At 48.8% G+C, this 25,606-nt stretch overlaps 2 protein-coding genes across 6 annotated transcripts; both read right to left on the bottom strand.

Annotated features, from left to right (window-relative positions):
* Positions 1-176: 176 nt before the first annotated feature.
* Positions 177-24,058, bottom strand: LOC147231613 (zinc finger MYM-type protein 4-like). Of its 5 annotated transcripts, XR_015106472.1 has the most exons (30): positions 23,967-24,058; positions 21,309-21,425; positions 19,652-20,264; positions 17,466-17,518; positions 16,696-16,842; positions 15,716-15,779; positions 15,420-15,628; positions 15,176-15,300; positions 14,617-14,851; positions 14,314-14,529; positions 14,032-14,182; positions 13,847-13,962; positions 13,402-13,770; positions 13,164-13,314; positions 12,891-13,066; positions 12,622-12,793; positions 11,989-12,102; positions 11,668-11,702; positions 11,420-11,558; positions 7,205-7,350; positions 7,011-7,128; positions 6,713-6,922; positions 6,554-6,627; positions 5,226-5,370; positions 4,995-5,146; positions 4,805-4,919; positions 4,357-4,723; positions 4,210-4,278; positions 3,914-4,133; positions 177-2,137 (listed from the first exon to the last, which is right to left on the bottom strand). XR_015106472.1 is itself a non-coding variant. In XM_086150505.1 (29 exons), the coding sequence occupies exons 1-29, from the start codon at positions 24,003-24,005 to the stop codon at positions 4,004-4,006; spliced, it is 4,767 nt and encodes a 1,588-aa protein (XP_086006631.1). In that variant the 5' UTR covers positions 24,006-24,058; the 3' UTR covers positions 3,848-4,003. The 5 variants fall into 5 exon arrangements, 4 of the variants coding, with proteins under 4 accessions (XP_086006631.1, XP_086006632.1, XP_086006633.1 ...); XM_086150505.1 differs by lacking the exon at positions 177-2,137 and having other exon boundaries at positions 3,848-4,133; XM_086150506.1 differs by lacking the exon at positions 177-2,137 and having other exon boundaries at positions 3,848-4,133; positions 14,314-14,526.
* LOC147231614 (uncharacterized) lies at positions 8,173-10,202 on the bottom strand. The gene is made up of 2 exons (XM_086150510.1): positions 9,396-10,202; positions 8,173-9,304 (listed from the first exon to the last, which is right to left on the bottom strand). Exons 1-2 carry the CDS (start codon positions 9,805-9,807, stop codon positions 9,297-9,299), a joined length of 420 nt encoding a protein of 139 aa, XP_086006636.1. The 5' UTR covers positions 9,808-10,202; the 3' UTR covers positions 8,173-9,296.
* Positions 24,059-25,606: the final 1,548 nt, after the last annotated feature.

The raw sequence follows: 25,606 nt of genomic DNA, 5'->3' as shown, positions 1-25,606 counted from the left end.
TGTTGAGTCGTGAGGCATAATAATAATGATAATTATTATTATTAATCGTAATAATAATAATAATAATAATAATATATAATATTATATAATTATATTATATATATATTATATATATTATAACTATATTATATAATATATCATTATTATAATATATTGTTATAATTATTACATTGTTGCTGTAATTAAAAAAAAAAACAAATAAATGAAGACATGACAGACACTGCAGCTCCCTGATGCTCCACATCACATGTATTTGTGGGTGGATTTAGTTTTTTCTTTAGCACAAAATAACACAATAGTATTACAGCTAAACAACAAGTCTCAGATATATTTTGTATTTTAAGTTTATAATCTGAAAAGCAAATCTCAGACGATGCATTGGACTTTATTGCACTGATGATGACAGTTGCTTTTCGAGTGTGAGTCTTTGACGCCCCGCAGGCGTGACAGCATGTACAGGCCGAAATTTTTATCTTGTTAAGACACTTGTTTCTATTTTTTTTTTAAACACCTGCACACAACTCCAGCTGACGTCGTGCCGCAGCAGAGCTGAAGAAGCTGCACGAGCAGATCTCCAGGATCGCGAATTAGAAAAACACTAAATCATGATAACAAAGGGGCAAAGGCCTCTCAAAAATCATAGGAATGAGTAGAAGTGTACTGATTGCCACTGCTGGCGGCGGGAAATGTCTGAGGCAGCCCATATTACTTTTTCTGTTCATCAATAGGATTTTTTTGCACAAAAAAAAATACAAAAAAAAACAGATGGGACGGGAAGATTGTTTGGTATCCCTCCGTGCACTCGGCGCCCCGGGTCTGGCTTCAGTTCGGTTTGCGTTAGACCCGTGGACGTCAGATCCTGCTCCTGCATGGGCTTTTCATGTAGAAATAGAACAAAAACTATGAAAACAAGTGCCCCATCACTGTCATCTTACGTATTTTATTTTTTTAATTTAATTTTATTCTAATTTCATTTTGTTTTATTTAATTATTATATTCAAAAAAATATTTGATTTTTTTTCCCCCTTTTTTTTATTTTTATTGTAACATAATTTAATATTGTAATCATTTTTATTTTCCTTTTTGTCTTATTTCTCCAGCGGTAAATGACTGAGGCACCCCATAATACTTCTTCTGTTCATCAGCAGGATGTTTAGCCACAAAAAAATAAAAACGGATGGGAGCTGAAGAGAAGCAACAGCACGTCATGAAGAACAACTGAAGGGGAAGGAGGAGAGTCTAGCTTTTGCGGTTGTATGAAAACATTTGGGCACCCCTGATCATTTTCATGATTTTCCTATATTAATCACTGGTTGTACGGATCAGCAATTTCAGTTAAATATATCATATAGCAGACAAACATAGTGATATTTGAGAAGTGAAATGAAGTTTATAGGATTTACAGAAAGTGTGCAATAATTACTTAAACAAAAGAAAGTAGGCAGGTGCACAAATTTGGGCACCCCAACAGAAAAATTGCATCAATATTTAGTAGATCCTCCTTTTGCAGAAATAACAGCCTCTAAACACTTCCTATAGCTTCCAATGGGGGCCTGGATTCTGGTTGAAGGTATTTTTTTACCATTCTTCTTTACAAAACATCTCTCGTTCAGTCAGGTTTGACGGTTTCCGAGCATGGACAGCCCGCTTTAAATCACATCACAGATTTTCAATAATATTCAGGTCTGGGGACTGAGATGGCCATTCCAGAACGTTGTACTTGTTCCTCTGCATGAATGCCTTGGTAGAATTTGAGCAGTGTTTAGGGTCGTTGTCTTGTTGAAGTATCCAGTTTCGGCGCAACTTCAACTTTGTTGCTGATTCTTGAACATTGTTGCATACCGCCCCTTGATATGTCCAATAACTCAATTTTAGTTTCATCAGTCCACAGCAGCTTATTCCAAAATGAAGCTGGCTTGTCCAAATGTGCTTTAGCATACCTCAAGCGACTCTGTTTGTCGCATGTGTGCGGAAAAGGCTTCTGCCGCATTACTCTCCCATACAGCATGTCCTTGTGCAAAGTGCGCTGAATTGTTGAAGGATGCACAGTGACACCATCTGCAGCAAGATCATGTTGTAGGTCAGGGGTCGGCAACCTGCGGCTCCTCTTTCATCTTTACACAGCGGCTCCGAGTGGCTTGGGAAAATAAATTATAAATATTTAATTGAAGTGTATTTCATTTGTGTTAATTCTTTTTTTTAACTTTTAGTTCTAAGTTGGAAGATTATTGTGATCTTGAAATATTAAATAAAATTATTATTTTTCGCCGCACAAAATAACGTCACACTCTCGGAAGCCGGTATACCCGCCAGCCGGTAAAGTCCCGATTTGCAGATGCTGTGCGCAGAAGTCCCATAAACCAGGTAAAATAAATATTTATGAAGATATTTTGCAAATATTAATTTTTTTATTGTTTACTGACACAGTCGTTTTTTTCCCCGATTTATTTTTAAAATTCAGGTCAAGCCTCCGCTACACCCTCTGAAAGCCCAATGCTCAAAATGAGTCCATTACATAAATAAAATTCAATTTTCTCTGTAATACTTTGTGAATTTCAGAAGCAACACACGACACACTTGTTTATACAAAGTGTAAAGGTAATAAAAAGCAATATATACAGTGGTACCTTTACTTTAGACGTCAAAAAGTAATCGCGGCTCCCAGTGTTTTCATTTCCGAGGAAACCGGGTCCAAACGGGTTGCCGACCCCTGAGCTGGTCTGCGGGTTGAGTTTGACTGTTCTCACCATCCTTCGCTTCTGCTTATCTGAGATTTTTCTTGGACTTAACTAGAACTGTGGTCTTCCATTTCCTCACTATGTTTCTCAAAGTGGAAAAAACTGGCAGCTGAAATCTTTAAGCTTGCTTTTTGTATCCTTCCCCTAAACCATGATGTCGAACCATCTTTTGTTTTCAGGTCATTTGACAGTTGTTTTGTTTCAGAGAAGATGCAAAGTGAAGAACAACTTGCAACTGGCCACCTTAAATACCCTTTCTCATGACTGGCTTCACCTGTGTTTGTAAATCAAGGGTCAATGAGCTTACCAAACAAATTTTGTGTTCCAGTAATTAGAGCTAAAGGTATTCAAATCATTAAAACAACAAGGATGCCCAAATTTATGCACCTGCCTACTTTTGTTTAAGTAATTATTCCTCACTTTCTGTAAATCCTATACACTTCATTTCACTTCTCAAATATCACTGTCTATCTGCTATATGATATAATTAGCTGAAATTGCTGATCCGAACAACCAATGATTTGTAAAGTAAAATCTTGAAAATGAGCAAGGGTGCCCAAACTTTTTCATTCAACTGTATGTGTGTGTGTTTGTGCGGCATGGTGGCGCAGTGGTTAGCGCTCACGTCAAGAAGGTGGTGTCTCCACGTTCTCCTCATGTCTGCATGTTGACACACACATCTCTATAGAGTTGTGAATGGTTGCGTGCCTGTATATATGGCACTGAGATGGACTGGTGACAGCAGCTTTAGGCTCCAGTATGATATCCAGGGAAATATCCACACACTGGGTGATAATACTGTACATGCGTCGCCACCGGGGTGTAGACAGTAAGGCCACACAGGATCATAAATGTCCAAAGGGGGAAACATGGCATCAGGTAAACTGGTGTCAGGAAGATCAGGAGGCACTGCGATTCTGTGATTCTCCATCAGTACCGGTGCTACGGCCTTTTTTTTTTTTTTTTTCCTCATCGACATGAGTCTCACCGTTCTCAGAATAAAATAATCGCCGTGGCCGAAGTACGAATCCACGGGCAAACCGCAGAAAACCGTGTTTTGCTCTCGCGTCTTCAGCAGGAGAGACAAGAACAAGAGAAGGTCCAGAGGCTTTCCTGCAATTCAACTTTAAAAAAAAAAAAAAAAACAATAAAACTGTCCGCATGTGTGCTCTTACTTGAGGAGAAACTGGCGACCGAGCCGAAAGCGTCTCCTCTGTCTCCGCGTTCCACCTCCAAATGTCAAAGTGCCGTCCCGTGGATGGGTTTCACTGCAAGCCGTCCGCGGCGGTCCGGAACTCCTTCTGGTGCTCCTGGATCTCCCGGACCGCCAGAATGCGAGTGAGCATGCTCTGTAGAATGTTCTGGTCGAGCGGCCGCGACGTGTACCAGTGGGAGCTGTCGGGAGTTCGGAAAAAAGAAGATTGTAAAAAACGTACGCGAGTGTCAAACTGCAGCGACACGGGAGTCTGACCTCTGGGTGTGGACGTTCTGCTCCGGCTGCAGGTAGAACATGTCCGCTCTCTTCTTCACCGTCTCCGGGCTGATGGAGAACAACGGCTTTTATTTGCACCCGAAGGCCCTCCTCACACATGTGTGTGTGTGTGTGTGTGTGTCCTACCATCTCGACAGGTAGAACTCGTACAGCCTGACGGGACAGTGAAGGGGGTCAGCTGTGTTTTCCGGCATCTCCAGATCTCCTTCCTCCTGTTCTCGCCTCTTCCTGGTTCGCTCTGAAGACAACGCAGGTCGAGCGGCGCCGCCTCTCTGGAAATACAGGAAGTGCACCTTCCCGACCCGGCTGCAGGGCTTGGTGCGGCGGGTGAAGTTGGTGAAGGACAGGCTCTGGTGCTGCGCCAGGGTGGTCAGGTGGAAGTTCCTGGTGCAGAAGAAGAGCAGGGTGTTGAGCAGCACGATGGGCGAGTACGCGCCCAGCTGCTTGCACTCCCACAGGAAGGACTCCTGGACGCGGGAGGGAGCGAGGCCACCTGGAGGGGGGAAGAGAGGAAGGTTGCGTTCGCGGATCGCTCAAAGACTCGTCGAGCGGCGCGTGAACGTGCTCGCCGTACCGCCGGGCAGCGGGCCGGGCCTCCAGCTCCGCAGCATCCCGGTGATCTCCATGGCGAACTGGGCGTACAGCGCGTCGGTGAAGATGTTCTCGATGCGGCCCTTCAGGAACAGGTACTGGCACGCAGGGAGGGGCGGGGAGTGAGTTTACTTTCGATGACGGCAGGGGGAGGCGAGGAGGCGAGGAGGTACCTGCTGAATCCCCAGACACAGGTAGAAGACGCTGTCCGGGCTGTAGGCGTCCCCGTTGGGACGTCGGACTTCTTTGATAAAACGGGACAGAGCGAAACTCAGCTCCACCGAGTCGCACTGCAGGATGTCCTCGTTTATCTCCACGCTCTCGGCTAAAGGGGAGGGGGTGCGGAAACTTTGAGATGCGGGTTTCAGGTAGATGTGAGGCGTATTTGAGCAGAGATGACTCACGTTGTGGACGGACACCGCGCTGTTTGACCCAGCTCTGCCAGGCCTTAACGCCGTACGTGTGGTTCAGGTTTGTGCAGGCAGGGGTCGCCGCCGCCGCCACTGCTACCGCCGCGCCACCATCCAGTGGGCAGGTTCGCCTCCGACCCTGGCCAGTGAACATTAAAATCAGGCAGAACCGAGTCCATCTTCTTCTTCCTCTTTCGGCTTTTCCCGTCAGGGGTCGCCACAGCGAGTCAACTTTCTCCATCTAACCCTATTCTCTGTATCCTCCTCTCTCACACCAACTACCTTCATATCCTCTCTCACTACGTCCATAAATCTTCTCTTTGGTCTTCCTCCAGACCTCTTGCCTGGCAGCTCCAATTCCAGCATCCGTCTACCAATATATTCTCTATCCCTCCTCTGTACATGACCCAACCATCTCAGTCTGGCTTCTCTGACCTTCTCTCCAAAACATCGAACATGTGCTGTTCCTCTGATGGACTCATTCCTGATCCTCTCCATCCTGGTCACTCCCAAAGAGAACCTCAACATCTTTATCTGTGCAACCTCTAGTTCTGCCTGCCGTCTTTTGGTCATTGTAACAGTTTCTAGTCCATACATCATCGCTGGTCTCACCACTGTCTTGTACACCTTTCCTTTTATTCTGGACGACAGTCTTCTATCCCTTCGTACCCCTGACACTTTTCTCCACCCATTCCAACCTGCTTGGACCCGTCTCTTCACCTCTTTTCCGCACTCTCCGTTGCTCTGGACTGTTGACCCTAAGTACCTGAAATCCTCCAACTTCTTGATCTCCACTCCCTGTAGCCTCACCGTTCCACCCGAGTTCCCCTCATTCACACACATATATTCTGTCTTGCTGCGACTAACTTTCATTCCTCTCCTTTCCAGAGCATACCTCAACCTCTCTAGATTTTCCCCTACCTGTTTTCTGCTCTCACTACAGATCACAATGTCATCCGCAAACATCATGGTCCATGGAGATTCCTGTCTAACCTCATCTGTCAGCCTGTCCATCACCATTGCGAACAAGAAGGGGCTCAGAGCTGATCCCTGATGGAGTCCCACCTCCACCTTCAACTTCTCTGTTACCCCTACAGCACACCGTACCAGTGTCTCACAGCTAGCATACATGTCCTGCACCAGTCTAACATACTTCTCTGCCACTCCAGACTTCCTCATACAATACCAGAACCGAGTCCATCTCATCGCTGATAAACGCAGAAACTCAAAATTCCCACCGTACTCGAACGCACCACGTCAAGGTTAAAAACCAGAGGAAGCAGCCGGCAGAGGAAGGTCTCTGCCTCGGCTGTCAATCATACCCGCTTCCGTCCGGTGGAGCCGTCTCTGGATCGCTTCACGCCTCGCTGTCTGCCGGGCCTCCGACCCAAAGACCCTGTGGAACACACACACACACACACACACACACACACGAGTCATTAATGTTGACATACTTGCACAGAAATGATGCGGTTCCTCACCTGATGGGAAGTCGGTCTCCAGGTCCATCTGCGGAGAGGCCGGGGGTTGACCGTCCGAGGCCGTCCTCGCCGGATCCTCCTCTAGAAGCGGGTGCACTGACTCTGCTTCCCCGTCCGGGCGTGCGGGAAGGGACGACGGGACCTGCTCTTTCGCGCTCCCCGCCGCCTCGCACTCCACGCCGCCGCCGGGTTCTGCAACGCCAGAACATCCTGGTACAAAAGTAGAGGAGCACCGTGCTGGGATGAATACAACTGGAGTGACTTCACGGGAGTAGATGTGCGAGTATCAGGGTCGAACCCGCGCTCGGGGTGGGGTCATCCGGCCGTCCATCGTTCGTGGCAGGCGTCGCATCCGATGGGACCGTTTGGTATTTCACGTCCTTGTTCCGGGGCGGGACAACAAGGGGAACCGGAACCTGGAAAAGATGGAGATGTTCAGCGGTGCACCCTCGCCATCGTCAGGGTGTAAATAAAGGTGAGGCGGTGGCGTACGGGCAGGGGCAGGGCCATCGGGACGGGGGTCTGCTGGGTGTACATGTTCATCGGCACCGGGATGAAGACCGGCACCGGGACCGGGACCATCAAGATCTTCACCTTCTCATCTACCGGAGAGATGTTTGCAGAAGTCGGAGGCCGAGCTGTGGAGGGAGGAGGGATGAGGCAAAGAGAAAATAATTTAAGAGGAGGCGGCGGAACGGCAGGATTATCGAGAGGAAGGGAGCCAATCCCTGCGGGAGGCGGGGCTTAACCTGGACGGGTCAGCTGTCAATCATCCAACCACTCACCATCTCACTCACGCTTGCGGACAATTTATTCTTCAATGAACCCGCTGACTGTTTTTGGGAGGAGAACCTTGAGAGAAGCCAGGAAGGAGAACGTGGAACCCTTGATGCGTCTTTAAAACAATTTCAGATTATTCTCCTGCCAGACGTCAAGCTGCAGGGACGTGGAGCTTCCTCCATCTTTGCGGTTCTCAGAGGCGATATGAGGGTCAAATCTAAGGTTGTAAACACACCGTGTGGCGCTATTACACATTTAGAACACAACTTTCTCAATTGGAAGAAAATGGTTCTGATTCCCTTTCCCCTCCCTGACAGGTGACCAGCCTGCAGGAGGCCGGCCCAAAAACACTGACATGCACCAGCGTCACCACCACCAGCTCTTTCGGCTGATCCAGGACCAGCGTTCTGCAGGAACCAGGTCTGGCAATGAAATATTAAAAATGGTCACGAGGTTAAGATCCGTCTGAGAGATTTAAATGTGAATTAACTTTAGATCTGCATTAAAGAATTGCTGCAACTGTTCGCAGGGTTGGAGGGCACGGTGGTAATTATTTAGAACAAGTATTATTGGAGTGAAGCTCCAAGGAGTTGCCCTTTGGTGGCTCGGCTAAGCTGACACACACACACACACACACACACACATATCAGGAACACAGTGAAATCTGACACGGGCTTTCATTTGAAATTATATTTATTGGCAGTTTTTTTTTAAAACTGTCACAGAAAAAAAGGTTTTGCTTCTTGGAGACAGGAGGGAAAAAAAATTCTCAAATATTAGAAAAGAAGATCCCAAACGTGATTGCGGACGTTTGAAGTCACCAAAAATAAAGTAAAATGGAACACAGAATGAAAATCGGAATTCCAGTCGAGTGGCTTGGAGGAAACGAAACTTCTGACCGTGAACCTCCGGGTTTCAATTTTCATTTCTTCGTGTAGAAAAAGTGATAACAGTTCAATTATCACCTGAACTGACTGATTCAAAAATATCTTCAGGTAAAATTCAAGTGATGGTAGGACAGAAGGCTCCTCAGCGCTCCGAGCTCCGGGACGGCTGTCCAATCAGATGCGTCGCTCCCGGGGTTCTGACCAATCCGGCGTCCCCGGATCTCCAGCGATCTCACATCGCGAGGCTCGTCGGGCTCCTTTGGAAAGTTCACTTTTTCATCAATCCATCCGTCCGTCCGTCCGTCGTCGTCGTGGCAGGGCTGTGGAGCCGATGGCGGCAAGAGGCGGGGCTAACCAGGAAGGGTTGACCCTCAATCATCTAGCCATTCACCCTCTCGCTCACGGCTCTGAAGAATTAAAGTCTTCAATGAACCCGCAGACTGTTCGGACGGAGAACCCGGGGAGATCCGGGGAACCTTCTTGCCGCGAGGCAACGTCGGCCTGAAATCTTCTGGGGGCCGAATGTGGGGGCAGAACACGGGATGAGATCCATGGCTTTCAAGAAACCTGCCTGATGCGGCAGGACAGAAATCTAATTCTGATTCTGTTCGTAAACGGAGGGGGGGGGGGGGGGGGATGTTCTTAAAATGTCTGTGAACAGAGAGAGAGAGAGAGTGAGAGAGAAAGACATCGCTTCTCTCCGTTTTTGAACCGTGATGATCCAGGAAGAGGTAGCTTGAGTGCAGACAGGAAACTCGGTCTGCGTGCGCAGAGGAGAGAGAGCGCCCTCTGGGCAAATACTACGACACGAAACACACTCCTGCGTAGTATTGGAAGTGAAGGTAAACACTGCGGAGGTCCGGTCGGTGGGGGGGGGGGGAGGGGTTTGGCGCGGCTGGAAACATCTGGTCCGCGGCTTAGGAGGCTGTGGAGAGAAAAGCCCAGGTTACAAACGGGCCCGTCCGGAGCGGGAGGAGACGACGGCGGCGGCTCGGTGCTTCGGGGCGCAGGCTCACCGTGGGTCTCCCGCTGGGGGAGGGACCTGTAGATCAGTCGGGTGTGGTAAAGTTCGAAGCACGGCACGGGGCAGAGGTTGGGCTGCCCCGAACACGTTTTACAGTAATACGAGGTCCGGCTTTGCTCCGCCCCGGAGGGTTTTGCGCACCCCTCCCCTTTGCTCGCCTCCTCCTTCCCCCTCTTCCACTGCTTGGCCTCCTCCGCCCTCTTCCGCTTGTTCGTGGAGCAGACCTTGCAGTTGGAGTCGGCGTCCCTCTTGGCCAGGAAATGGCGCCCGGTGAGGCGCGCCGGCACGTCGCTGCTCAGCTGAGCTTCTCTCTGAGATCTGGGCGACGGCGCCGGGGACGTGGACGCGTCTGTGGACGGTCGGTGAGGGTACGGACAGCTCACTAGCAAAGCCGGTGCAAGCATGGAAGCAGGTGGTAGTGAACAACAAAAACCATCCGGTGGTGACCTGGGACGGCGGAGCCCGCTCGACTTTACAAAGTAAAAACAAAACCATCGTGATCATTCCTTCCCAATGCTTTCGCCCTCTTCTACTGTGGGGTTTGTTCAAGTAAAGCTGTGTGGACGGTGTGAGCGAGCGGGTTAGCGGCGGCCGTTTCCACCAGGACGGCCACCTGAGGCGGATCTACATCTCAACCGCGGCCCGATGACATCCAGACACGCGGGTCCAGGAGCTCCTCGGTTCAGGAGCCCGGTAATGGACCGGAACCAGAGCGGCTGGCGAACCATTTCCCTTTTCTAATTCTATTCTTTTCTATTCTATTCTACTATCTTTTTTTTTTTTGGCAAGATGGTGGGCGGGAGGACGCTGGTGCGTTTGGCTGCCGCTTCCCGCTCTCCAACCAATCAACCAAACCAAAGACAAAGGCTCACCTGGACAATCTCCAGCAAGCTACCAAACTAGCTTGCCGTCCTGAGCAGGCTGGCTAGCTAGCCGGCTAGCCTCTCAAAACTCCGGATCCCGACGGCGACCTGAGCAGGCTGGCTGGCTGGCTGGCTAGCCGGCTAGCCTCTCGAAACTCTGGATCTCGACGGTGACCTGAGCTGGCTGGCTAGCTGGCTAGCTAGCCGGCCAGCCTCTCGAAACTCCGGATCCCGATGGCGCCTAGCAAGACGGCATTTCCATCGGCCGAAATCTTCTCGCTCCTCCTGCTCCACCATCTCTCCCTCCACCAAAAATCCATCTCCGACATCCAGCTCCAACACTTGCCTCCTCACAGCAGCACGACACTCAGCTGCACACCGGCGAAGCTCCTCCAGCTTGTCCCTGGACTGGCGCTCATCGCCACACTCTGCAATTTGGACTTCTTCCCAATAATTCTGTGTATGTTCTGTTCCTTCTGTTTTTTACTTGTGAAGCGTCTTTGAGTGTCATGAAAAGCGCTGTAAAAATCCCATGTATTATTATTATTATTATTATTCCTCCTCCTCCTCTGCAGAACGTGTGTTTTTTTTTTTTTTTGAGGACCTCCTGAAACCCATGTCTTAATCATCTGTATTTATTCTCATGATCCTGAACAGGAGAACTTTGGCAACCCGAGCGGGGAGGTAAAATAAAATTTCATGCCGCCCCCCCCCCCGTCGTCGTGGTGGAGCGGTGAAGCAAAAACAAACAAAAAATCGTCCACCCAGAGCACTCTCTGTTCCCTCAAAGAACACCAACCGAGAAGGTCTGAAAAAATGAATGACTAAATAAATAAATTTGTCTGTGGAATCAAATCGTAAAACAGCAGCCGGCAAAGTCTGCCGGCGTCCTCCAGCGTCTGCCCCATCAAAATGAAATACACTCCGGAGCGCCAAGAGTACGAGTGGAGGCAGGAACCTCTGAAGACGGAACCGGAGGCAAAGAACCACCCTGGCCGACCGATGGTCACAAAATGGCCGAAAGGCGGGGCTTCACCCGGACGGGAAAGCTGTCAATCACTCTCGCATTCACACCTGGTCTCCCGGCACCCACTGATGGCAGAGAACCCAGTGGATTAGAACCAGCGACGCTCCGCAGCTCGGGTGTGGTTACCTGCAGTCTCTGCGGAGGCCGTGGGCAGCTGGCACGTGATCTCTTGGTCCATGGTGAACGGCCGGCACAGAACCGACTTGTTCTTCATCTGACGACGCCGGGGTGCGGGCAGGCGCATGGCGTCCGTCTGCGTGCTCGCCTGCGCAGGGAAATCAGAGCGGAGGTGAAGCGTTGGACAGTCGGACAGCTGTTGGTGAAGACTCACTGTGTAACTAACATACGCACACACACACACACACAGTACATACATGGTCCAGGTTCTTGCTTGAGGTCGGAAGAGCTCCTGCGTAGATTGAAAATAAAGACATGAGTGTGAGGTCCTGATGGAGGTCCATCCTGAAAAGAGCTCATAGCAAAAACCTGTTGTTTTTCATTTTTGCATTAAACTGCGGTTATTTCTAGAATCTCCTGAAAGGTCCAGAAGAACCGAGGCAGGAGTCGTGAAAAGCCTTGTTCTCTCCTAACAAGGGCCGTCTAAGACAGGAGTCCGGATGTTCTTCAAGATGACGGGTTTGAAGGAGTAAACCGGTGGTTTTCAATCCACGCTTTGACTGAAACTCAACACTGACCTGTGAGAGCAGCGTCCGCAGAGCCGCTGGGCTGAGTCGCCGAGCCGTTGGCCAGCGAGACGACGTCAGCGATGACAGGATTCATCTTGGAGGCGTGGTGGGGCTGAGCTGGAGCTGGGGGAGGAGGGGATCACGGGTAAGACGTGAACACCATCTGTAAGATTCTAAACGTGGCTCTTTTTCTATGAACTAATACAAACCTACTAGCAGTACCTTTTGCTCGCTCTAAGCGATCTCAGGCAAAACTGTTCTCAGTTCTACTACCTCAGTGGTGGGAAACAACAAGACTAGCATCATCTCTCTCAACCTTCGAGAAACAGGTAAAAACTTTTCTCTTTCAGGACTATTTACTGCACTGATGCTTGAGCTGCCCCAGATCAGGTTAGGCACCAAGTTAGGCTATGCAGTGTGTGTGTGTACGTTTCTGTACGTCTTTATCCCAAAAAAAAAAAAAAGAAGAAAAAAAAAACAACCCAGCTTACTGCTCTGTATATTTCCTGTGCATCTTGTATTTGCAAGTGTTATTTGCAGTGCTTATGTCCTCTATCGTAAGTCGCTTTGGATAAAAGCGTCTGCCAAATCTAATGTAATGTAAACGGGGTACTGGAGCAGTCATGCGGCGGCTGAGCTTACCGTGTGGCGTCTGCGGAGCCGTCCCGTTGCTGCTGGCGTGTTTGCCGGTCTCAAAGTGCAAGTAGCAGTACTCCAGCAGGCAAGGCAGGTCGCAAAAGTTACGGACCGAGCCCAAGCACTGCAGCTTCTCGTTCAAATAGCCCTGCTTCCTGCAGCCGTCGCATCGGCCCATCTGCGCGGGGGGGGAAGACACGACCGCACTGAGTATCTGAGCTCGCCAGGAGACCCGAGTCCGGTCCGGAGATCCGCGGTCCGGCGGGAGACCTTACCCCGTAGTAGAGCACCGTGTACTGGGACATGCAGTGGGGTCTGCAGAACTCCTCCATCCGGCCTCCGTAGTGGCTGTGCAACATTTTCTGGGCGAAGCAGGCGCAGTAGCTGCAGGGGTGCCAGGAATGGTCCTTGTTACGAGACGTCAGGTCGTGTTTGAAGAGAACCTTACAATCTGAGGCGCGCATTGGAGACAAGACCCGTTACCATCCACCTCTCTCTCGGATTCACCGCGTCGGAAAAAGATCCGCCGAGCCGCGGCGCCGACTCACTCTCGCTGCAGAAGAAGACGTCCTGCTGGTTGTAGCTCATGGTCTCGAAGAGCAGCTTCTCCTGTTTGCAGCACTCGCACACGGCCAGGATGTTGGTCTGAACCTTGTACTGCTCGCAACACGTCTTGCTGCAGAAGACAGAGAGACGACCCTGGGGAGGGGGGAGGAAGGAAACAGCGGTTGGTAAAGGTGTCGGGGTCCGGGAGCGTCCTGGGACGGCTGCGGTGGCTGGACTTACCTGGTGGCTGAAAAGATGCGGTTTGACATTGAAGGGTTTGCTGCACTGGTGGCAGCTTAACTTGAGGATGTGGCTCAGTCCACCTTCCAGCGGTTTGAGGGGCTGGCCGGGGAGGGTTCTGGCGTGGGCCTGGGCCGGGGCAGAGGGGGACGACATGGCCGGGTAGGGCGGCAACAGCGGGGGCACCGAGGTATTGTTGTGATGGTGGCTGGAATAGGGGACAGAAGACGGGTAGTCTTGAGGGGCGGGGGGGACCGAGCTGGCTCCGGCAGACGGACCGGCTCGGGGGCCGTCTTGGAACACGGGGTCTCTGGGCGAGGAGGTACCATTGGTCAAGTCTGGGAGCGGGTGAGTGGCGTGCCCGGATTTCTGGGGGCGAGGAAAAAAACATAAATGACCAAATACTCAACGCTGACGTGGAAATCTGAATAAAAACTTCTCTTACCCTGTATATGGAAACACAGGTGTAGGAGCAGAAGTTGCGAATAGTGCCGTCCACCATGGCCAGATGGTACTGAGGAACAGCAGAGACCTTGCACAGGCAGCAAGGGAACGCAGCACCTGGCGAGAGAGCAGCCGTAGAATTTACAAAGGGTTCTGAACCCGGACGCTAACTCCGTCCTGTCTTACCGGTCAGAGTGTGCCGCGGCGGTCGGCTCTGCTCCACGCAGGCGGGTGAACAGTACAGCTGAACTTTGCCCTTCTGGTCTCGCTCCAGGATGGTGGAGGATACGACCGCCGTCTTGTGGCAGTAGGCGCACTCCACTGTCTTTCTGCAGGTCTGCGCGGGACACACGCAAACATCGTAACTGCTTTGAAAGCGTTTGCGCGATAACCGCTTCCTGACGTTTGTGTGTGGTGACACGCTAAGCTCTCGAGGCATTTCCGACATCGGACAACCGTCGCTTTTACCTGTTTGTAGGTGCCGATGCAGGTGGGGCCACAGAAGTTGAGCTGGGACCTCTCGATCGTGAGCGTGTGGCAGGAACCGGAGTTGGCGTTGCAGTAAAGCCCGCAGCCCTCGCAGCAGTTCATGGCCAGCTGCCGGATCTTGCGCCACGTCACGAAGCAAGCGTCGCTGCAGAGTCTGTGCAAGCGACCTTGATGGCTGACCTCGTGCTCAATCTGCTGGGGGAAGGATGACGGTTAAACTTTCGCTCGACAAAGGGCCGGCCGAAGCTCGCCGAGAAATCGGTCTCCTTTGTGATTCCTTACCCTGTTGGCGACTTTGCACACGCTGCAGACGAGTTTCTCGGGCTGTCGCTCCGCTGCTTTCTCCTGCAGCTTCTCAGGCTGCCTTTCCAGTCGCTTGTCGGCCCATTTGTCCGGAGCCTTGTCGACCTGTTTCTTCTTGTGTCTGAAGACTGAAAGACAGAACTGGCCACAAAAGTGCGTGTAAGTGCCGTCGTCTGACGGAACCGTGATCATGTCCCTGGGCTGAAGGATCTCCCTGCAAAGAGTACAAACGTATAAGGCAAAACCGGGACCGGGAGCCTCGGGAGTATTGCGCATCCGCCAGTCAGTCCTGTTCCAGTTTAAAATCTACGTTTGTTGGAAATAGCCATTAACTGTCTCGTCAATAAACAGCGAGAAAAGTGAAATGAAAACATAAATGAATAAGAAAAATCAATCGTCCACTCGAGTCAGGATGCGTGTCATCGTTTGAAGAATTAAATGACGGGCATCCGATTTCTGACGACAATAGCCGGACATCGGTGAAGCCCTGACTTACGTGTGAAATAAAAAGAGCATCCAGACAGACGGGGAAATGTACCTGTTGCACTGGAAACAGGATCTGTTTTTGCTAACGGGAGGCAAGTGTCCGGTCAGACAGACGGTGGAGCAGAAGAGCTGCGTGGATCCTTTTCTTTGGAACGCCGTTTGGCCCTTGAGAAGAACCTGAGACCGTTCACAAAGCAGGGAAATTCACCGATTCATACGGGACATCGCCGCAACCGGACAGCTTCATGAAACCGTTAACTGGAACCGCTAACGGGACGGTGACCAGGCAACAGTACCTTAGAGCAGCCGCTGCAGCGAACGCTGCCTGGGATGGGGGGCTGAGGGGGGCGCAGGGGTGCTGGTGTCAGGGCTGGGACTGAGCTCGGGACTGGAAGTGGCGGTCTGATGGGGAGAGGGGCCATTGCTTGGAGGACAGCGCCTCTACCGGGGATAAATATGGCTGTGGGAGTGGGTGGTGGGAGCGGAGCCGGCACTGTTGGAGGCACTAGAGGGGAAGAGGTCGGAGTTGCTACGTGAAACCTCAGTCGTGGGCAACTGAGGACGTACACGGCAGCGGGAAGAAGGAACCCACCTGATGGTGACGTGAAGGCGTTCCCGCCGCCGACAGAATAAACGGAGCTGATCCTCAGTTCATCCTGAAACGCGCAAAAAGGAAAATACGTCATCGAACAACCGTGCACGTGTGAGATGTTTCAAGTCACTTCGGCATAAAATTATTGTCTATTCAGTGGAACCTTGACTTGTCTGAGATATGAGTTGCTCGGTGGATTTTTTTTGCTTTCGATATGCGCCGAGATCTGAGTCGGGAGCGAGCGGGATAGGCTTTGAAGTGGCGTTTAAAGATAGTCAGACGTGCCGCTGGGTCGTCGGAAACCATGGAAATAATGAGCGAGGTGTACATGGTGATGTTGCTGCTGGTGAGATACCGTGACCGAGACCATCGCCTGTGAGAGGGCGGGAGATATTTACGGTGATTTGGCACAGCAGACGGCGGGAACGTCGACGGGCAAGGCGTCAGAGGAGTCATTCAAAAGAGGAGCGGCATTCACATCGTCACTAAATGAAGTTTAGCCATAAAGTGTGGCAAAGTGTACGCGTTACATTTAGCAACTCATTATTGCGTTCAGTGTGTAGCGTGTAAGTTAAGCGATAGTGCGCCAAATGAAAATTCATTCACCGTCAGCATCTTTGTTAAGTCGAATGTAAAAACCCTTAATACAACCAGCTTATTTCATTACATCCTCTTTTATGATGTACTATTATTTCATTCATACAGTATTTGTTATTTCTGAAGTAAATTTTGCTTACAAAAAACACATTTCAATGTCAATTCATTTGAATGGAGAAATTGAATTTGATATACAACCAAATTGAGCTACGAACTCGGTCACAGAAACAATTAAAGTCATAAGTCAAGGTGTTACTGGATATAAATATATACCAAAAACACTCCTTTGTCAAGGTCACCCGGTTAATTATGTTCACAAGCAGCACAGGAAGCAGATGCTCCAGAATCAATATGTAGGACATGGGACGAGAAGCTCCACCCACCTCTTGGTGGTCCAGCTCCTCCTTGATCTGTCTGATGCAGCTCTGGGGCAGCAGGGCGGCGTCGTAGCCCTCGTCGATGGGCTCGTCCTTGATGTTGCTCGGGGAGATCGGGGGGTTGCTGTCTTCCATCGGGGCCGCCTCCGACCTCTGGAACGAACGGAGCATTCGGGGTGAATCACCGGGGAATCGGTAGACCGAGCAGATTACACTTAACTCAGCGGGGAGCTCTGTTTGCCGTGAACATACAGCAGAGAACAGGGTGAACAGCTGAGACATTCACATCTTGTTCTGCACCAAAAGTGTCAGATATGGCAAAATTGGCAAACACTCAGTGATAAAATTGCAATTTGTTTGGTTCCTTCAATGCGTGGGCTTTACTTGGAAAAGCTGTTTTGATAATGGACCGCGTAAAGAACATTGGTGGAATATCTGTCAGTTGATGGTGTTTGAGGCCGACATTCTACGTTCTTGTTGCGATTCCAATGAGAAATATTTGCTCTCAGAAACATGGTGAGGAAAACGGATTCTAACACACGCTGGACAGTGTTCCCAACGTAGATAGCTTGGTGTGGTCAGAAAATAGCAGCATCACACGGTGTTACTTTCTTCCAATTCTGCCGCTTCCTGTTCCGGGTGCAGTGACCAGTTATGTTCTGAGTAAATCTCTCTGCACGGCTGAGGCCGTTACTCTGCGCTCGGCCTATCCTGCACAGAAACACCAGCGTGTTAGCGTGTTAGCATGCTAGCGGAGCGACGACAAACCCCCCTACCTCTCCTTGCTGGCTGTCCTCTGTCTCTTCCGTCTGGTTCAGGACTGCGGCGTCTGGCGGTGAAACACAAACAACATTCACTTCAGGAGCGGGACACAAAAGCCCTCCGCCTCCCCAGACGCTCCGCGGCGAGAAATGCTCGTGCCGAGTTCTGACCATCCAAATGTACGGACACTCGTTCAATATGACATTTCTGAGCCCGCTCGGCTCCCGAGCGCGAGTCATGTGACGACACAGCGTGACCCAGGAGTGCCTCTTGCAGGACCAGAGAAGTGCAGAAGCAGCACCGGGATATTTCAGTCCAAACACAGGTGGAAGATGACATCCACACACAAGAGACAGAAAATGTTTCACTTATAATAATGGAAACTTTCTGACACATAGCGCCCCCCGCTGGTTAGGCAGCAGACACCCCGCTGCAGCAAGTCAGCCAGGAGACACCGCTCCTCAGGCTTCTTTGTTCATAATGTCATGGGTTTTATCAGAATAACAGCAGGGATCGAATCAATTCACATTTAAAATATGACTACTGTGTTGGAGGGGGTCGGTGTGTCTGATAAAAAGGGACTCACTGACATTTCTGAGCTCTTTGATAAGAAAACAATTGGGTTTTTTTTGGGAGCACCAAGTTGTAATTGTTGCGAGTAAATTCGGATTGTTCGAGAAAAACGCTTCTACTCAGCTGCCTTTATCTCCAGGTCTAGAACAGGATTCAGGATTTCTGTTTGCACAGAGTAGGGATGGTGAAGATCTGGGTAGGAGGATGCTGAGATTGGAACTGACGGCCCGGAGCAAGACCTGGGAGGAGGTTTATGGATGCAGGGAGAGAAGAGAGGAAGCTGGTTGGTGTGATGGAGCCAGGAGTTTGGCTCTTGGGTCAGATGGAGGCTGGGGTTGGCTGTGGTGAACCTTAAAGGGGGAGGAAGCTCAAAAGAGAGGAGGAGAGGATCTATTTTTTTTCAAGCAGGGACTTAACGTTCTTGCACTTTGTTGTAACCTTGTGGAATATTAGGGTTAAGTTTTCTGTCTGATGTTCATTATAACTCCTCTGTTCTAACTGTGTTCTGCGGACGGACCTACTGTTATGGTTATGTCGCCATCTCCCATAAATTAATTAAGAAAGTCTTGTTCCGGCAAACAGCGTCTGCGACAAAACAAATTCTGCACCGCAAGCAAAGCTGACCAAAAACATCATCCACGATATTAGAAGCAGGTGACTTTGTTTCCATTTGCCAGCTCTACGTCATATTGGATTGTGCTTCGTTCTTGCATTTGTGTTGTTATTTGGGAACGTTTTTTCCCTTCATTGTGTCTCCCAAGTGTAAGTCTTCTTTAGGTTATATTCACTGTGCAGTGGTTTTATGTCTTGTATTATGACACTCTGTTAGCGTAGCGGAGAAACATAGGTACATATGTGACAGTATGTGAGTTCCGACTTAGGAACGGCACTCCGATGTAAATTAAGGACCTCCTGTACTTTGTGTCGGACATAATGTGCCTGTCTGGGCTCACGGATGAGGCGATAATAATTTATCATCTATCGGTGGGATTGTCCAGACCCCACCCTAAGGGACTCCTTGAAAACAACGTGAGAAGCGACTGTTTAGGCTACGTTCCTTTGATAAATCTTGACTGACAACTCCATTTATGGTATTTCCTAAAGCCTTCCGGTGAGTATGGATGTATATCTACGTTGGATTAACGAGACCAGAGAGAGAATTGAAAGGAGAGAAAACTGGCGGAAAAGCCAATGAGAATGAGGGGCGTCAGTTGCAACAGAAGAACCAGCCGCATGAAACGTCACTTTTACTTGTTTGTTTCTTTTTGCAACCAATGCTGGCTTCTCCTGACTCTGAGAGAAGTCCAGCCTCCACAAGAAGTTATTTAGTGAATTTAGGCTCACACCCAAGAAAACACAATGCAAACCACAGGCGAAACCTCAAGCAAACGCCACCAAAATTCCACAAATTGGTGCCAAGGCCTGATCCTCCGGAGAGGAATTCTCCAGCCTGTTCTACCGCTTAAACGTTGACGGAAAAAAGTACTCAATACTCAGAGGTAATTCTTGAGGATCCTCTACTTTTGAAGTTCTCCTTGGGTAACCAGGTCATATTCCAGTGATTTAAATGTGCAGATTTTTACTTTTCAACCCCGGCCGGTATTTAAATTCAAGAGTACAGTTTTACCTCTACTGTTTTCCGGGGTGGGTTCCTGGGAGGAGTGGGAGGTGTGGGGAGACCCACTGCTTGCTTCCCTCTCTCCTTCCTCCTCCTCTTCTTCTTCCTCCTCTTCCTCCCTGGGCACCAAAGGAGAGACGTTTCCTCGGGGTTTGCTCTTTTCCTCGTTCGCTTTCTTGTTTTTGCCGCCTGACTTGTCCACGTCGGCGTCGTCCAGGGAACCCATGGGCAGAGCGAAGTGCCAGTCTTCGTCATCCTCCTCGGCCCCGAACGCAGGCAGGCCATCCAGGGCGTCGTCAAACGCAGCCCTGCCACTTCCAACCCCTCCTCCTCCTCCTCCTGCCTCTTTGGTTCCCACGGGGACATCAGGGTGCGGTTCGGAGGAAGGGGAAGCAGGAGGAGGTATGGGCTCCTCTCCTGCCCCCTCGTCCGTCTTTTCCTCTTGTCTGCTGCCGTTCGTGTCCTCTCCGACTAGCCGCTCCTCCGGCGCTGAAATTTCATCCGGCCCCTTGGCGTCGTCCGGACCACCGCTCCTGGATGATGTAGCGGAACCCCTGGAGGAGTCGGCAAAGTCTCCCAGCCCCATCACTTCATCAAAAACTCTGGAGAGTTGCTTCTCGTGCTGCGGGGGGACGAGGATGTTAGCATGTTAGCAGGACACCGAATTTACATTCTACATTCGGAGAGCATGACAGGCATTATCTGCAGTCCTACCTAAGCGGCACCTTCAACCACCTACCATATTCCCACTCCATCCGCATCTCCCACTCTCTGGTGATGTGAACTGCCTGAGCTAAATAACCAAAAATCATCTTTGCCAAAAACAAAACGTGAACTGTGAGCAATGAGAACCATCTGTCCAGATGATGCTGGCTGCAGAACCACAAGAGATCCTCTCAGCCCATGTGGCGCTCTAGAACCTGCATCCTCAAAATTGTCTTTTCTATTCAAAATCAGTCTATTTTTTTATATGTTGCAGCCATGCAGTAAAGATCTGCTCTTGCAAGCTTGCCATGTTTGTTGACATATGCAGATTTCAACAGCTCTGTTTTAGTTAAGTTCAGTCATTTGACAAGCTTAGAGTTGATCCTTCACACGGTCAAAAAGCCATCAAGTTGCATATTATATGGTGCTGTGTTAGAAGTCATCACAGATCTTGCCTTCAAGAGGACTTAAAACACACTTGTCTACATAAAACTGTGCGTCTGAGTTCTTATTCTATCACTTCAGTGTCTTGTGGAAGAAAGGAGTTTGCAAACAAGTCACCGCACTGATTCTGGGTTGAAGTCCGTGAATGTACGATCCATAATCTAATCGTCTGGCTGCGTGAGTTGAAATCTTACTGACTGGATGGGCTCATGCAATGCGGTTTTGCTGAAGATGTGTCATTATTTCTACCAAAATCTAAATACCCCGGCTGGATGAAACGTCTGGAGCCTGACTCAGTGTGTTGCTGTGTTCCTCGGCAGCCTCACTGGGTCGCAATTTGAGATTAGTATTCTACTACTGATGACCCTGTATGCAGTTTAGCTAAATGACACATTTGTAAACCATCTTAAGAGCGGCTGGTATGTGTGCATAACAACATTCCTTGGTGCCGTAAATTTCACATGGTGTGTTAGTGCTGTGAAGAGTTCATCGTGCATGTCACCGGCGAGTAAACAACCTTGTGCTGAGGTGAACCCGATGTGATCACCGTGTTTCTCTCCACTTTCACACTGGGAAGCGGCGCAGTCGCTCCATCGTTTGCTTTTACTCTCGTTGATCTGAGCGAGGTTTGTTTCTAGAGAAAGGCAGAAAGGACACGTCTTCAGTGGACTTTTGAAGCTCCTGGGGGGAAAAAACTTTGATTTTGTGGGGTGCGCTCCCCTCTCCTTTGCATCCCCATTGACTTTGCAGCTGCTGTGAGTCTCGGGGTCGGATGAGCTAGTTATCGGACAACCTCACCTGAATAACAACTTATCAAACAATTCTCAACGCCAGTATAAGTCTGTTTCTTTTTTTTAGCTCATGATCCTGGTTTTAACACAACTCATATATCTATCGATTCATCAACAAAGTATTTTACCTGCGAGCTTAAGGCATAAAATCAGTGCATCCATACATCACTACTATATAAGACCTCATCGCAACAAGAGAATCCTCATCACTTAATTCTAGCCAGCCCGAGGGCCTAACATCTGCACTGAATAATTCAAAGGCTGGGGGGAGGGAAGGACAGAGGTGATTATTATGCATGCAATCATTAGGAACAATTCCACTCTCGAACGCCCCCTTGGCATTTGTCCATATTTGTTTTGGTTCTTACCTCGTGTATTGTTCTAATCACGGCCAGAAGAGCGAGAATGATTAACCACCGGCAAACGTGCCTGTTTTTGTTTGTAACCCCAATGCACCAGCGTGGTAGGTGCAGGCCTAGCTGGTTGATCATTCATACGTGTGCTTTCCCCTAACGAGGTCCCCCGGTTCTTTATATTTATTTGAATGCCGCAGTGCACGCAAGTCAATCTGAACGCTGACAGACCCGCGCCCTCGCTGCCGTCGACGGCTGGGGCGCCTGCATTGGCGGCGGAGCAGCTGCCGGCTCCGCGGGGGAAGGTCTAGGAGACAATTCTTTAGAAAATCCCTGGATGCTTAATTGCTAAATGTTTAACCAGGGATAATTTGTGATGAGTGATGATGAGCGGTGGATGATGAGCACGCCTGATGATGGAGGAAAGAAAAACTGGAGTGGATAAATGTGATGAATTGTCTTGTTAACAATTCTATTCGACATGGTGAGGTGTCGTGCCCACTAAAGGTTTTAGGGGGGAATGCCTTGCTCGAAGGTAGGCTTGGGTTGTCTTATGGCACAGTAGCACATGAGGGTGTTGGAAAAAAAAAAACAAAATCAACCTAACATGGAAGTGCTGTACCTGTTGCGATCCAACGGATTTCAAAGAAGTTGTACTGTCAGATCTATGTTCTCTACAGGGGCAACAGACAGATGAGAAAGACTGATAACCCTGACCATCATGGCCTAAGACAAATAGAACCCGATCCTGAAACAATCTCCAGGGCCCCTTCACTGTGATTCAACTCCTCGCTGAAACAGTGAAGGCTCGCGGTAGATTTCACACCTATTCGGGAGGGGGAAAAAAAAAAACAGCATGAAGCAGGAATTTCCTTTCTGTGGCCACTAGCCTGTAACTCCAACTCCAACCCTTTCGGAGCCCACCCCCCATGGTGCCACGACTGACTACCGACTGTCTCGAGCCACACAAACACAAAAGACAAATTGTAACACATTTCAGAAAACGATAAGCACAACACCGGCGTCCACAGATACCACCTTGAAAACTAACTATAACTGGACTGGTTTGTACTGTGTTATTGAAAAGGATCTTCCTTCTTTTGGGAAAAGCCACATTAAATCTCAACCACACAAAGTCACATCCCTCTCTGATCGATGTAAAGTGTGTCAAAACACATGTTTGCGGTTTTCGTTGACCTGGAAAAACTGTTGGAAATTAAAAGTTACTGTCAGGTCGTGCCTCTCCGGACACATCTGTTGTGGGGGGAATTAAAACTTGCCTTCATACTGGATTCTGGGACTGTACTTCTCTCATCGCTTTGCATTTAAATACAGCATTGAGCTTGTTTTCAGTTTTCTTTAGTTGTATCAAACCTTTTTTTCACTGAATAGATGCATATGTTGTGATAATTCTGGGCTTAAAGGGGGTTGCTGTGTCGATCCAAACGGCTGCAGGCCCAATACCGGCCGGTCACTTTGCACACTGGGCTGGCCCCTCTGAACCCGAACTCACGCCGTTTGCAAAGCGGTGGAATAGACCGACACATGAATACCCAGAGCTGACCCCGGTTATTTTCACTTTTGAAATGAATTTGAGTGGTAGTGAGTTTAACGGAATCATTAACAGGGGAGTTAAATTCCCACTTTTCCATTGTTATCGCCGACACTCGAGAGGGAGCCTTGAGAAAACCAAAGCAGTCAAATAGGATATAAAGTTGAAATGCTAACATAAACCCGTTGGCGGTCTATGGGGGGCACGAAATAACACATGTCGACTTTTACTAAATGTCTTTATTTGCTTCATTGTCAATTACCCAGGCTGTTAAATTGAGTTTTATGATACAGTCGGCGCATCGGTGCTAAACACAGAGCTAGCGTACCACGGCTACCAAGCTAGCTCGCTAGCTTTAGCACACTTCACACACCTCTCACGCCCCGCAACGACTAAAACACACCGCGGGGGTTCACGCAAGGCAAACCGCCTTCACTTAGCGTAGCGCTTTCGCCGCACGGAGAGTTAACAATCGTTACCTTCAATCTTTTACGTCGAAATTCCTCCGAATCCGCCATGTTTTAATTATGCCGCAGACGCCGCGCTTCCAAAACTCACCCACCCGCCCGCCTCCGAGGCGGAAGTGCGGGTTGCCAGATCGGCGGATGGAAACAAGCGATCGGGCGATTCGAGTAAACAAAATAGCAGTAATCTCACCCAAAACAACAAACTATCACGGTTATTTCACCAAGCCAAAACGACGAAAACTGTATTTACATTATTTACAATCCACAGTGACCCCGAAGGAGTCCACTCCACCCTTTGTCACAGTTTCTTGAGTTGCTTGGTTGAAGCAACATCTGTGTTTTCGGGGAAAATAAAAAGAACAAGATACAACAATCGTTGTTCAAATCTCACTCATTTGCGGTTTTTGAACGGCTAGTTGAAAAGAAAATTAAAAAATCCACCGGAGTTATCAGTATTTGTGAGTCCAAAAAAACAAACAAACGTATTTTTTGCATATTTGGCAACGCAATCTCCTCGCTGCCCAAGCGTCCTGCATGATCCAGCCAGGATGCTGTGATTGCAGAGAATATCTCATTTTAAATGTTTAAATGGTCTCAGGTTGGAGAGAGCATTCTCATCTGCACACACACGCACACACACGCACACACACGCACACACACGCACACACACGCACACACACACACACTGGTGGCATGCAATCTGGCTCTGCAATTGGTCTCGGATGGAAAACTTTGACACAGTGGAGTATAAGGTGAGGTAAAATGTATTTATCCCTTCAGGAGAGATTCCTTTGTCACAGAAGCTTAATAGTTTTAATGTCAAAAAAAAGGAAACAAATATGAGTATAAATAGAAATAGAAAGGCAGAAGGCAGGATATGGCAAGAGAAAAAAAATCCACGAATAAATGGACAGCAGATATGTAGACAACAGACAACGACGACAACAATAACAACAACAGGACAACATCAAGGAACAGTGAAGGTGAGAAATACACAACTAGAACCAAACTAAGATATAAATAGAGTGACAACCAAACAACAATACAAATAGAGGCACCCAAACAACAAAATAAATAGAGTAACAGCTAAACTACAATATAAATGGAGTGAGAACCAAACAACAATATAAATAGTGACAGCTAGAACTAAACAACAATATAAATAGACAACCAAACCACAATATAAATAGAGTGACAACTAAAAAACAATATAAATAGGGTGACAACTAATTAACAATAGAAATAGAGTGACAACCAAACCACAATATAAATAAAGTGACAACCAAACAACAATATAAATAGAGTTACAGCTTAACAACAATATAAATAGAGTGACAATAATAAATAGTAATGAATAAAATAAAGAACAAAAATCATAGCCCGTTACAACACTTGTCAAACTCAAGGGCCGAGAACATCTTAAAACGTCTTAAAAAAGTCAAACACGTGCATTGAGCATAAACCACATAGCCCACAATTCATGTTACCTGCAAAGTCACGGCATCACGCCATTAGATCGCAGTGAATCCACATCAATACGATTTTCAACAAATGGAATTGAGAAATACAAATTATTCCTAAATGTCCAGGAAGAGACAAGTTGATGCAGATGTAAAGTTGTTTTATGATTGGCATGCATATGCAACATTTTG

This window comes from Fistularia commersonii, chromosome 8 (assembly GCF_037954325.1).
Source record: "Fistularia commersonii isolate RoL2024-O1a breed Wild chromosome 8, RoL_Fcom_v1.0, whole genome shotgun sequence".
Lineage (NCBI taxonomy): Eukaryota > Metazoa > Chordata > Actinopteri > Syngnathiformes > Fistulariidae > Fistularia > Fistularia commersonii.
This window is presented reverse-complemented; position numbering and strand designations above follow the sequence as displayed.

Bases quoted from the DNA above. Each gene is read 5' to 3' on its own strand.
- LOC147231613 (XM_086150505.1), bottom strand. From the start codon at position 24,005: ATGGCGGATTCGGAGGAATTTCGACGTAAAAGATTGAAG. The intron at 14,852-15,175 runs GTACATTTCCCC...TACTCTTTGCAG, and splicing joins TCCTGTTTCCAGTGCAACAG to GGAGATCCTTCAGCCCAGGG. The intron at 7,129-7,204 runs GTACGCCACCGC...CATCTTTTCCAG, and splicing joins CGATGGCCCTGCCCCTGCCC to GTTCCGGTTCCCCTTGTTGT.
- LOC147231614 (XM_086150510.1), bottom strand. From the start codon at position 9,807: ATGCTTGCACCGGCTTTGCTAGTGAGCTGTCCGTACCCTCACCGACCG.